The sequence below is a fragment of the Syngnathus acus genome, chromosome 4 (assembly GCF_901709675.1).
Source record: "Syngnathus acus chromosome 4, fSynAcu1.2, whole genome shotgun sequence".
Taxonomy (NCBI): Eukaryota; Metazoa; Chordata; class Actinopteri; order Syngnathiformes; family Syngnathidae; genus Syngnathus; species Syngnathus acus.
Genome location: NC_051090.1, coordinates 6,233,018 through 6,245,391, shown reverse-complemented (window position 1 = coordinate 6,245,391; position 12,374 = coordinate 6,233,018). Strand labels below are relative to the sequence as shown.

Here is a 12,374-nt window from a genome sequence, read left to right as displayed (position 1 = left end):
AACCACACTTTTTAAAATTCAATTCCCTCACTTGCTTTGCATCAATAGGAGAAGACCGAGCCCTACTTCATCGGGATGTTCTGTTTGGAGGCGGGAATAAAGATCATCGCCTTGGGCTTCGTATTCCATAAAGGCTCCTACCTCAGGAACGGTTGGAACGTCATGGATTTCATCGTGGTGCTCAGTGGGTGAGTCAAAGTTTGATCGGGCAGCACTGTGGCCTAGTGGTTAGCACATCTGCTTCATATTTTTAAGCTTTGGGGTTTGAATCTTGGCTCTGGCCTTCATGTAATTCACAAAGAGTTGCATAAAGCTGTGAGGTGGTTAAAAGTCTTCACACATCTTAAGAGCAAGCTAGATATCAAAGAAGGTGCTTCGAGAGGATGCACATAATCCTCATGCATGCTCACACACGCAAATGAAATATTAAACAATTGGAATAAAGTGTGATGGGAATCTGATGGCGTTCTTAGAGAATTCTATATGATCCGTCGTCTTCCATTATTGATGAGTCCAATTGAGGCTCCGGCTCACGGATGCTCTTCTCGCCGCGGGAGAGAGGAAGGATGCGAGGTCGGAGGAGAGATGACAATGAGGACGTGTCGAGGCTCGCTGATCAATTGACATGGCTTGAATAGAAGTTACTGTTGATCCCGAAATAGAAGCTTAATTAAAACACGGTGAGACAAGCAGTTGTTAATGGATTATTCTAATGGGCTCCGCCTGCACGGGCACAAATGGGGAAAAGAGGAAGACCACAGAGGCTCTCCCAAGTGTGTTGTCATCAGACTTGCTCTACATGCATATGAATCAGTCGAATCTTCTTGAGCACATTAGGAAATGCCTTGATCAAAATATTCACTGTGTATGTGCAAATATTGTCGTTATTTTACTAGGGATAAATATTTGCCTTTTGGTTTGTAGCATTTTATTTTGTTATTTATTAAATTGTATTTATACCTCCTAAAATAACTGGGGAAGAAGAGCCACTTTCGTTGATTTTCATCCTTTCATTGAAAACACAACAACGCAGAACCTGCTGTTAGCCACAGCTCGCAACCAGATGCTCACATGCTGCGTTCAGTCGCACACTAAAATGATGTTTAAGTTAATCAACTATTCATGACTTTGGCATGATAGAAAAAAAAAATCACTGATCTTTGTGGAAATCTTCATTGTAGGCACAAAATATAGCAATGTCTTGTCTTCCATTCCAGCACACGTATGCATGTCACAAGAAGTGCCCAGCCTCATTACAGAACCAATGAAGCTTTTGAGATACGCTGATGATATTAGGTGAGCAGACAGCGCGGCTAGTGAGCTAGTAATTAGGTGGTGAGTCTCTCAAACAAGTGGGCGGGCACACACATTTAATTGACTGCTATTTTTCGAGAGCCTGTTCATATAAGAATTTAATAGGATTCGTACAGAAAAGTTGTAATTAGTGGAAATGTGGTTTATTTGGTGGTTGCTTAGAAAATGGTGGATTTTTCACAAGTGTTATGAAATGGATATTCCCTTCTATATAGTATTTTTTCGCTTTTTTACTTTGCTGCGGCTTATTATTGTGTCTTGAGAGATCATTGGATATGTTGTGGTAAATTATTTCACATATTTGACATATTTATTACCTTAGCCACCACTGCTATGCTAAGCATGATTTATTCAGGATGAGGTGTTACTAGAATTCAATGATTTTGGTTTGAGGTTTTATTTTTTTGGGCAATGACTAGAACTCATTGTAATTGGTTTGAAGTTTTATTTTTGGGCAATATACAATGAATTAAAAATCAAACAGAGGTGATAAACCCATGCGGTATTTTGCCCCCCACCATCATCTTGTAATGCCATACCGACAATGTAAAGAAAAAAAAATGAAAATTGTGAAAGGCTAAAAAAAATGGTCAGCTTTTACAGGAAATGCAAAATGGCTAGCGTTGATTCATCTGAACTAAATCTCCTCTTGAAGGTTTTCTATATATATATCCCACGCAGTCAGACTCCCTGCCTGATTAAACAGAGTAGTATATTTTTATATTCCTGTGTGAGTAAGAAATAAAAAATCCTTCTCTCAGCGGAAACCCCTGACTCACACTACAATATTTTGTGTTGACGGGAAAAAATGAGAAGATACCCAGAGAGAGAATGACAGCGGGAAACTAAGACAGACTAATAAAGAGATATATGTAACACGGAAAAAAAAGGTTAAGCCAGAGGAAATGCTAAAAAAATGTGTCCATGCGTGAACTTACATGCTAATTGGCACTTTTACATTCTAAGTGCCCCCATTAAGACGATAACAGTTGGCAGTAGGAGACGCCTGATGCCTGCAAGAAAAATTCGCTGCATATTATTGTCGAATTTTTCAGCCATGACTATACAGCATGACCGTTAAAAATACAACGTGTGTGCCAAATGGAGCACTACTCTACGACTTTGAGCCAGCATTGCCTTCTGTCGGCTTGGCAGTCGTACACCTGTAACCCTCGCGTGCAGGCACATTGAAAAGAGAGAGGGAGCGCTGTCTCCACCAATCGTATTCCCCCTTTGTCATCCAATCAATTGATGACATAGGCGGCCTGCAGCAGGGATCCATATGTCCCGAGAGCCGTTGCCGTGGTGACACAGGACCCCGCCCTAGGTCAGGCTGTCACTGCCTTCCCTCCTCGATATTACGCACCATCAGTACACGCTTGATTGCATCATGTTTAAGAGAATCACGTCGATGGCACTGGTGTTGAGGATATTGATAGGGTAACAAGCTCGCTGTCCCTGTTTGCCACTTCTTTTTCATGCCGACATAAAGAGGCTGAGTGGGCCTTAAAACAAAGCCCACCGAGGCCATTCACCGTCTCGTCTGGATGTGATCGGCGAGGATGAAGTGCTGCAGTGAGATGAAAGCGGCCATCGTCCAACTCAATTTGAATGAAATTGCTGTTTGAATTTGCATCCATTTTTTGCGGCATTAAAACAACAGTATGTAACTGTTGTAAAATTGTAAGCCATGTTTGATGAAATACTAACCTGTGGAGAAAATGAGTTTGCAGCAAATGCTAAAGTGTCAGTTTAGGTTGTTATGAATCCCAATAATTGCAATATGGTGTCAAATCATAATAAATTAGAGGCAAAAAGACAAATATACAGTATAGATGGCTCTCTCTTGCTTAAGGCTCTCTCAACAGAAAAGTCAAGAGTTTTAGTTGACTGTGTTCACACCCACAACAGCGCAAACAGCCTTTTGTAATGTCACGCAGCTCCAAAACTGTGGTCTTGTGACGTGTTGTACATAATGGCTGTTTAATTTTTTTTTTTGGTGGGTTTAGAAGCACATTTTAAGCTACTTAACTCATCAGGGTTATGTTAGGTGCCCAGAATAATTGCCCACAGGAAATTGTTTTATGACACACTGGAGTAAGCAGTATGCAATGGGTATTTACACACATAAAAGCACATAAAAGTGTTTAATTTGTTTAATTTCTATTCAGTTTCTCAGTGGTGGACTGAGTATTTGTTTAGGGACATACTTCCACCCCTAACATGTCATAATAATCACAAAAAAAAATGAAAATGACAGAATTTAATAGTGTTTCAATAGAAAACTAAATATCACAATCACTAGAGTTGGTGATTATTGATTATATTAATGGCGCAGATATCTAAAGGCATGTCTGCATGATGCATTACAATTCTGCAAGACTGCAAATATTTCTAACAGTGTCACTAAAAACTGTCGGTAAAGTCCGAATATTTGGAACAGCTGTTATGCAGGATCTCGCGATACGGGCTTGCGTCTTGACAGTGACATGGCGCCCAAGTCACAATGTTGTCACTATCTATGTCCCAATAGATTTCTCACGCTACGTGAAGGCGTCATGACTCTTCGTGTCACGGCTGACAGGTGTGACCGTCTTACCATTGTGTGTGTGCATCTCTCTTTACGACTGCCTCGGACTAGTATTTCTCATCCTTTATTGAGCCAGCGCAGATATTTTATATTAGAAAAAGCTTACAGCATTACCAAACAGAATAAACACAAAAAGTATTACAAAACAGTATGATGAAATAATGACAATTTATTTTCACGAATAACAGTAGAAATAGATATTGTATTTGTGGAATATATAGCCATGTGTGTGCAGGGAAATTATAAACAGAATGGGTTCAATGATTGAGCCCTGGGGAACACCAGAACTGTAAATTTACTTTCCAACACTGCTGAAGTGACAGATAGTTTTTTCGCATTTCTTTATAGCTTAATAAGTACAATAGACTATATAACGAACCTGTACCGTTCTCAAACTTTTATGATGGTGACAGGTTGACCTGGAACAAATTAATCGGCTTTATTATATTATTTTTTGATTATGTGCTTGGGAGGAGGAGGCTGAGAGGAAATTAATTTGTGTTTGACCTACATATCCACTCTGATCCCAGAATGACCTAATTAGTGGACAGCTTCGTGTACCTCACAAAGCAAATGGCCGCCGCTTGATTAGTACAACTTTTCACACACATATCTGTGAGGGTCCGCTAATCAAGGAATGACCTTACCATTTTAAAGGTCAATGCAACTACCATTTATGTCCGCACTTAGTTGCTTTCATTAAGTGTTCATTAAACTTAACACGTACATTTTGACATGAGAAAAATGAACTAATGAGCTAGCCAAACATTTTTCAGCATGATGTTGTGCTTCAAACTAAAATTTTACCCGATCGGCTGCCGCAAACCCAAAATAGTTCAATTGAGAAAGCGGAATTTCGGTTGTAGATGTTGTTTAGGCCATCTGAAGTGTGTGTGGGATTTTAATGAGATGGCCTGCGAGGGAAAATACAAACTGATAGTTGGCTGGCAAGTCGGGACCACAACAAGACAGCAAATTTATTTTATTATAATCACCTCATTGGAGATAAAACATTGTTGGATCTTTCTATTTAACCAAACACAAACAAGCACAAATAAATGAACAGCCTGCGAGTGAGCAAAGGAGTGTGAGCCAAATTGTTTTGTGCCAATCCAAGCGTGTGGTTTTACTCCCTTGGCTTATTTACATGTCGCACATGTCTGCCGCCAGACTTGCAGATCCAGACAGCAAAGCTGTCGTAGTTAATGACTGCACAAAAGTGATGGTAAGGTTATTCATATTTTTTTTTTGTAATTACCAACTAGCCAACACTTGTACACAAACATTAGCTTAATAAAATAATTTATTAGCAGGTAGATGTAGCGAGTGAAATCCATCCATCTGACTGACTGTGAACTAAACGAGGGTGACATTTTTAGAACTCCGCTCCGTTTGTCGCCATAACAACTAACCAGCAGACACGACGGACTAATGATGTGAAGAAAGGCGTGAGAAGAGCGATGTGCAGGAAGTACCACATGACATGAGAAAAAGACCGGAGCTGTGGAAAAGTGAGACCAAGAAGAAGAAAGGAGATAAAGAGCTAGGGAACAAATGACGCTGAGGGGGGGGGGGGGGGGGCGCTCCACGGGGGTATAGTTGGAGGTGTGAAGCTCATGAGGATAATTCCCCTTCTATATTTATGGTGATAATGATGATGTTAAGCTATTTTAGTCCTTCACACCCCATCTGACTTATGTGCTCAACCTCATCTGACTTTGGGCGGTCGGCGGGGTACACCCTAAACTGCTCGCCGGTTTAGTAAAATGACCCCAACTGTTTTTTGAGAGTTCAGGGGATGCCATTGTGAGGTGTAAATGTCAGTTTGGAGGTCTTGTGTTGGTAAAAATCCTTAAAAGCCACACTCCTGTGTGTGTGACTTTCTGTCCAAGAGGTTCATGCGGCTTCAGGCCGCAGGCATCCATCCCATACCGAGGCAGAGCTGCTTTCTTTGTCGTGCCCTAAACTGTCTTTTGCCACTGTGTATCCTCCTACACATGTGGAAAGAGCCCAAAACAACCCCCAAAGAGCCTCACATCCTCACGGCCCATATCACAACACCGCAGCCCTCCTCTGAAACGTTGTGTGCATTTGAGGAGAGCCCGTTTTTTTGCATTAAATCCCAAAATTCATGCCCTTTTGTTCTTGTTTTCATATTTCTTTCTCAGGATTCTGGCTGCAGCAGGCTCTCATATGAACATCTCTGTGGATCTGAGAACTCTACGGGCAGTGCGGGTGTTGCGACCACTTAAACTGGTTTCGGGCATTCCCAGTGAGTATCAAGTATTGAGGGGTTTTTTTGTCTGGAGAGTTTTATTTGTTATCTGTGATGCAAGCATCATCATCATCATCATCATCATAATAATAATAACAAATTAAATAACTAAATTAATTAGTAAATACTGTTGAGAGGGATTTGGACAATTCTGAGGTAAAAAAAATGCTCTAGATGATTATTTGATTATCAAAATAGTTATCAATTAATTTGATAATCGATTACTTGTCGATTAATCGATTTACTTTGACAGCTCTAGTTTGAATTTATTACTTCAAATGATCAAGAATATTCATTTAAATTGCCATCTAGCCCACACTGTGAAACTAACATTTCAAAATTGAACTTTTCTGAAAATTTGCTAAAAATTAGCCATCATTTTCTTGCTGCTTTGCCATTATGCCAGACAAAGCTTGATTCCTCCTCTCCTATTAGAAGACAACCAATCCGTTTATAAACCACTCATGTTCCGCTCTCTGACTTTGCTAATCAAAACAGAGCATTCTTGAAAAGAATGCATCATAGATTCAAATTGAAATGACTGAATTGCACTTTCTTCTCAGGTCTACAGATAGTCTTGAAGTCCATCATGAAGGCCATGGTTCCCCTGCTCCAAATTGGCCTGCTGCTCTTTTTCGCAATCCTCATGTTCGCCATCATCGGCTTGGAGTTTTACAGCGGCAAACTGCACCACACTTGTACGCCGCAGCCTGGAATACTCGGTTAGCTTTTCACACAACGCACAAGCTAATATGTTTGAAGTGGCCAATGAATCTACAGGTGGAAACACAACTTCATGTTAGCTGCACAAAACAATTCCAAGAGGCATTTCCAAACGAGTAGTAACGATACGCGCTCGAGTCATAACGTCTCGATTTTAGATGCGAACAATGACACGATAAATCACTCGCTGCAATTTTGTGAGCGAACCCAGCAGTGACATCCGGATATTACTGTTATTTAAGATTCTTCCTCTGCCAAGCACTAATTTGAGCTGCTCTGGGAGGAAAAAAAAATTAAAAATCATCCTCTGCCTTGCTCTCCCTGATGAAATGAATGAAACAAAGGAGAGCAATTTGTAGTTGGAAAAGTCATGAATAATGCATCAGTGTGGAGAGATAAAAAACAAAAAAAAGTCCTTTTAGAATTTCGAGCTGTAAACAACATTGCGCAATCCAAATCCAAAGAGATACGACTGAGCTCTGTTTGGCTGCCGTAATGGTTTGTTTTGTGCATGAGAAGCCATATCCTTCTTATTTACATAACCCTTTAGGTTGAAGCACTATTATTCTAATTTTGCACGCATGTTTGTACACACGCGGCATCACAATGCATGTACTGGATGCACTGCAGTTAAACCTAACAATACGATGCACTACATATGATCTCTTTTGTGATCGAAATTTACCTCAACCTACCTGTGGAGGGAATTACAAATAGTTCCAAAGGAAAAAAAAAAAAAAGGTTGCCTCTTTGTCTCATTTTGTTGACATGGCATTTCAACAGGGGCGTGTAGACTTTTTAAATCCACTACAGTATATCAAGATAAATGAACAGGTGTCATGCCCACATTGGGTGATTTTTATTTATTTATCTATTTATTTATTTACATTTATTTAGTTATTTATTTATGGTCTCTGCACCTTGAACCCTTGCAGAAAACGAGACGGTGGACTCCTCTGAGTTTGACTTCCCGTGCGGCGTGCGGCACTGTCCGACCAAATACACCTGCAGCGATACATGGATTGGCCCCAACGACGGCATCACGCAGTTTGACAACATCCTGTTTGCTGTTCTCACCGTCTTCCAGTGCATCACCATGGAGGGATGGACCACTGTGCTCTACAATGTAAGACTGATTCCAGATTATTCTTTGACTCCACGGGATTGAAGCGTCTGCCAGAAGTTATTTCCCCACTTAAAAAGTTTGACAGGAAGCGATGCTGCGTGCAAGCGCTCACCTCACATCTCTATGCCTCTATCCGGGCAGTTAAATCTGCCAAGTGTCATGTCAACTCCAGTTTGACATTTTTATTGATTCCCTGACCTGAGCGAAACCTCCTGCAGGATGCTGTAATTAATCACATCACTGGTTATGACACTATTCAGTATCCCAGAATGCCTTTTTTTAGGGTGATTAAATAAGAAAATGATTTCCTATTTTTCAATTAGACATCAACAATACTCAAAATAAATATTTATTTATTATATTACAATATTACATTATAATATATAAATATAATTACAAATTATTATATCATTATAATGTAATCATATTTTTCATCTGGGATCCCTCAATAAAACCTGCTGATGTTTTGCTAATGTAGTGTATCTGATTAGACAGTATACATCAATAAAAGAGAGAACGCAGCCGTCTGAATGTAAACGATGTTTGCGGTCTGATGCGTGTTTACGCCTCAGGCCGACGATGCCTTGGGTCCCAATTGGAACTGGCTCTACTTCATCCCGCTCATAATCATCGGCTCCTTCTTTGTCTTGAACTTGGTGCTTGGAGTCCTCTCTGGGTATGTTTACATTTCATTATAGGTGGTATATTGCTTCATGCAAATATTTACAATCCCAGGCAATGGAACTGATCTCAAAGGGAATCGTACATGAATAATGAATACTTTATACGTAGACGTTAATGGTAAACTGTACATGGAATAGATGAAGAAGTAAATGTGATCAGCAGCAAGAATAGTCAGCAGAAATTAGGTTGTCAAAAAATGTTCTCCCCGAGCCAAATTGTGTGCTTTGACCCCTGCAGCGAGTTTGCCAAAGAGAGAGAGCGGGTGGAGAACCGCCGGGCCTTCATGAAATTGAGACGCCAGCAGCAAATCGAACGGGAGCTCAACGGTTACCGGGCCTGGATCGACAGAGCAGGTGGCGTTGCTCTCGGCTTCATATCGCAAAGATAAAGAAGTTTGACGGGGGTTTATTGCTGCACTAGAGCCAAATGAACCCATTCGAACAAGATTAGAAAGCAGCAGGTACCATCTTATCTGATGTTCATTTGTGCTTCTTGTTTTCCAGAGGAGGTCATGCTTGCCGAGGAAAATAAAAATCCGGGACCCTCCGCCCTTGATGGTGAGTCAGCATTTTTGCCCTTTCTTTTTTCTTTACGATCTGTCTTTGCTGACACTGCGGGCTTTTTAATCGAAAGGTGTCAAATTATCCAGTCGCGCTATTATTTTTCCGGTAGATGTAAAAAAAACGGAAAACTACATAATAACATTTCATTTTTATTATTTAATTTATTTAACCAAAACCCCAAGACCACCAAATGAACTCTCATCATGACACATTAGCCATTGAGAAGCCGAGTTCCCGCTCTCATGACTGTGACCTTTCCTCTTCACTGAAGCAGCAGGACTTTTATTAAATGTTGATTGATTGGCAGCTCTCAGGAAGCTCCCTGAGTGGAGCACAGGCGGCGCCTATGGTGAGCACCCCTCTTCTCATCTGCTCGCTGCCTCTTCAACTTCACCACGCCATTTGCCACATGCGCGCGCACACACTCATGGGATGAACTTTTGTAGCGTTGTTAGATGCTGGGACCAGCTGCTATCATGACAATGAATGCAATTGCTCTGATTGTAAAGCTTAGGCGGTGCTCTGCTGTTGCCTTGACAACCAACAGTCTGGAATACATAAGCGGAATGCAGAAGCCGCTGCATGGCGATTGTGTGTGTGTGTGTTTCACACCTTTAGCAAACAGTGTGTTCCTGCGTTTGATTAGCGGCTTATTAAAAAAAGTCCCTAAGCAAATATTGAGCATAAAGGAAGGAATGGGGGGGGGCATCAGGACAGATTGAAATAAGGACGAACACTGAAAGGTCATATCACACTCACTCGGGAAAACTCGTCGACTTTTGGTGAAACTGAATGAGAATGTGTCTTCAAACAAGTGCATGAGTTTGGGTATCATTTGTTCTTGATATTTTTGGTTGACAATGGGAAAATGAAAGACTGACTTGTATGTTCAAATTTAGCAACAATAACAAGGAGAATTTGGTAGTGTTTAGTTTTATTTATTTTTTTCTTAGAAGGCCTTTAACGTCGAAACCGTATACAGAAAATGTGAAAAATCAAGCAATTTTTCTTCTTTTTTTTTTTTACGTTCATTTGGAAAATAAATAACAAAATAATCAGTCACCTTTTCATTAATTTTTTTTTCCGATTGCCAATTATAAATGCAATGACTAATACACAAATTTGCATGTCTGCCTCTGAGCATGGTTTGCTATGAGAGAGATCAAATGGCATTTGGCTGTTTGGTTCATTACGTGAACATTAAAGGATGTTTTGCTCTCCTTCGAGTGCAATGCAAATGAGCTTCAATAAACTTTTGTCGTTCTGCTAAAACGACGTGACATTAGCGTGTCGCGTGTTATAGCGTTCCTTAATGTCGCATTGTGTTTGTGGTTGGGTTGGATATACTTGCTTTGTTTTGCATGAAGGTTTTTTGCCTATTGATAATTATATGACCAATATGATTAGCATTATAATTATTAGGTAGCTATATCTATTCAAGTAAAGAGGGCCTTTAAATTATTAATTGGAATAGAAAATGAGTTTTTTTCTATATTGGGATACAAGGTCTTTTTAAAAATATTTTTGGGGGAAATTTTATGTATCAAAAGTCCTAGTGGTATCGGTGGTTAGTATCGGTGACTACTAGTAGTATCGAATATACCTGCACATACTGATCTGTTTGTTGTGTTGATACTGCTCTTTGTGAAGTGCTAAAGAGAGCCACCACTATTAAAAAGAGAGGCATGGAGTCGCCCCATCGGGGTCCAGGGGAGGAACAATATGGCGACGTTCCCTCAGCGGGTGAGTGGACGTCTCGCCGCTTTTGTCAGGTGACCATCTTCAGCCAAGCAGCAGGACACCTCCGCTTCTTTCTCCTTACCACTAAAGGCATCCCCATGAGCAGAGAGAGTTTCCGGAGCGGCAGGCGAGGTCCCGCCGTTTATTTCCGCCGCAAGGAACGCCTCCTACGCATCTCCATCCGCCATGTGGTGAAGACGCAGACCTTCTACTGGACGGTGCTGGGCCTGGTGGCGCTCAACACGTTATGTGTGGCTATCGTTCACCACAACCAACCACTCTGGCTGTCCAATTTTCTGTGTGAGTCAGGCTTTCTGTGGGGTGGGCCGCACATTATTATTTTATTATTTTTATTGTTTTTATTATTTTTATTATTTTTATTATTTTTATTATTTTTATTATTTTTATTATTTCTATTTTATTATTTTCATTATTTTATTGTTCTTATTTTATTTTTATTATTTTCATTCATTCTGCTAATTTGGGTCTGTCTGTCGCTGGTCTAGACTATGCCGAGTTCTTGTTCCTTGCTCTGTTCCTGACTGAGATGTTCCTGAAGATGTACAGCCTGGGCCCCCGCCTCTACTTCCACTCTTCTTTCAACTGCTTCGACTGCAGCGTGAGCACGCCGTCTCCTTCTTCTCAATTCCAACTCTTCTTCCACAAAAATCTTCATTTCCTGTCCTCCGACATCCACAGGTGATTGTTGGCAGCATTTTTGAAGTGCTTTGGGGTGTCTTCAGACCGGGCACTTCTTTTGGGATCAGCGTCCTGCGTGCTCTTCGTCTACTAAGGATCTTCAAAATCACAAAGTTTGTCCTTTTTTTTTTTTAATTGGCTGTTGCCAAAAAAAAAATTCATTCCTACTTCATTTTATGAAGGTACTGGGCATCTCTGAGGAACCTGGTGGTGTCACTGATGAATTCCATGAAGTCCATCATCTCCCTCATTTTCCTCCTTTTCCTCTTCATTGTCGTTTTTGCTCTTCTGGGCATGCAACTCTTCGGCGGCAGGTAACAATTTTTTTTCCTGGGTCAAAGTCAGTGATTTGAGTTTCAATGTCAGTGTTGTTTTAAAAGGTAAACAACAGCCTAATGGTGCTTTAATAGTTTCGTGTAAAATTCTGTATTTAGAATAGGCTCAATATCTCCCTTTGGACTAGCATAGTTATATTTTATAGCCTCCAAAGTTATTCTCAATATGTCAATAAATTCTCCAATCTGCTCTTTAAAAACGAACTTTGTCGAAATGTTCTGGGTCCCCACAGGTTCATCTTTGAAGACTACACCCCCACAAACTTTGATACCTTTCCCGCCGCCATCATGACCGTCTTTCAGGTCTGCTCGTCAACGCCATGCT

General features: G+C 40.6%; 1 protein-coding gene across 3 annotated transcripts in view; it reads left to right on the top strand.

Annotated features, from left to right (window-relative positions):
* The window catches only part of LOC119122300 (voltage-dependent R-type calcium channel subunit alpha-1E), a 49,612-nt gene that overhangs the window by 20,706 nt on the left and 16,532 nt on the right, over positions 1-12,374 (top strand). For all 3 annotated transcript variants that reach the window (XM_037250635.1, XM_037250633.1, XM_037250634.1), the window contains exons 5-17: positions 49-188; positions 6,073-6,176; positions 6,743-6,901; positions 7,838-8,028; positions 8,601-8,704; positions 8,950-9,065; positions 9,216-9,269; positions 10,926-11,018; positions 11,106-11,315; positions 11,522-11,634; positions 11,715-11,827; positions 11,897-12,028; positions 12,283-12,352. In XM_037250635.1, the coding sequence (XP_037106530.1) occupies positions 49-188; positions 6,073-6,176; positions 6,743-6,901; positions 7,838-8,028; positions 8,601-8,704; positions 8,950-9,065; positions 9,216-9,269; positions 10,926-11,018; positions 11,106-11,315; positions 11,522-11,634; positions 11,715-11,827; positions 11,897-12,028; positions 12,283-12,352 (1,599 nt within the window). The remainder of the gene's footprint in view (positions 1-48; positions 189-6,072; positions 6,177-6,742; positions 6,902-7,837; positions 8,029-8,600; positions 8,705-8,949; positions 9,066-9,215; positions 9,270-10,925; positions 11,019-11,105; positions 11,316-11,521; positions 11,635-11,714; positions 11,828-11,896; positions 12,029-12,282; positions 12,353-12,374) is intronic.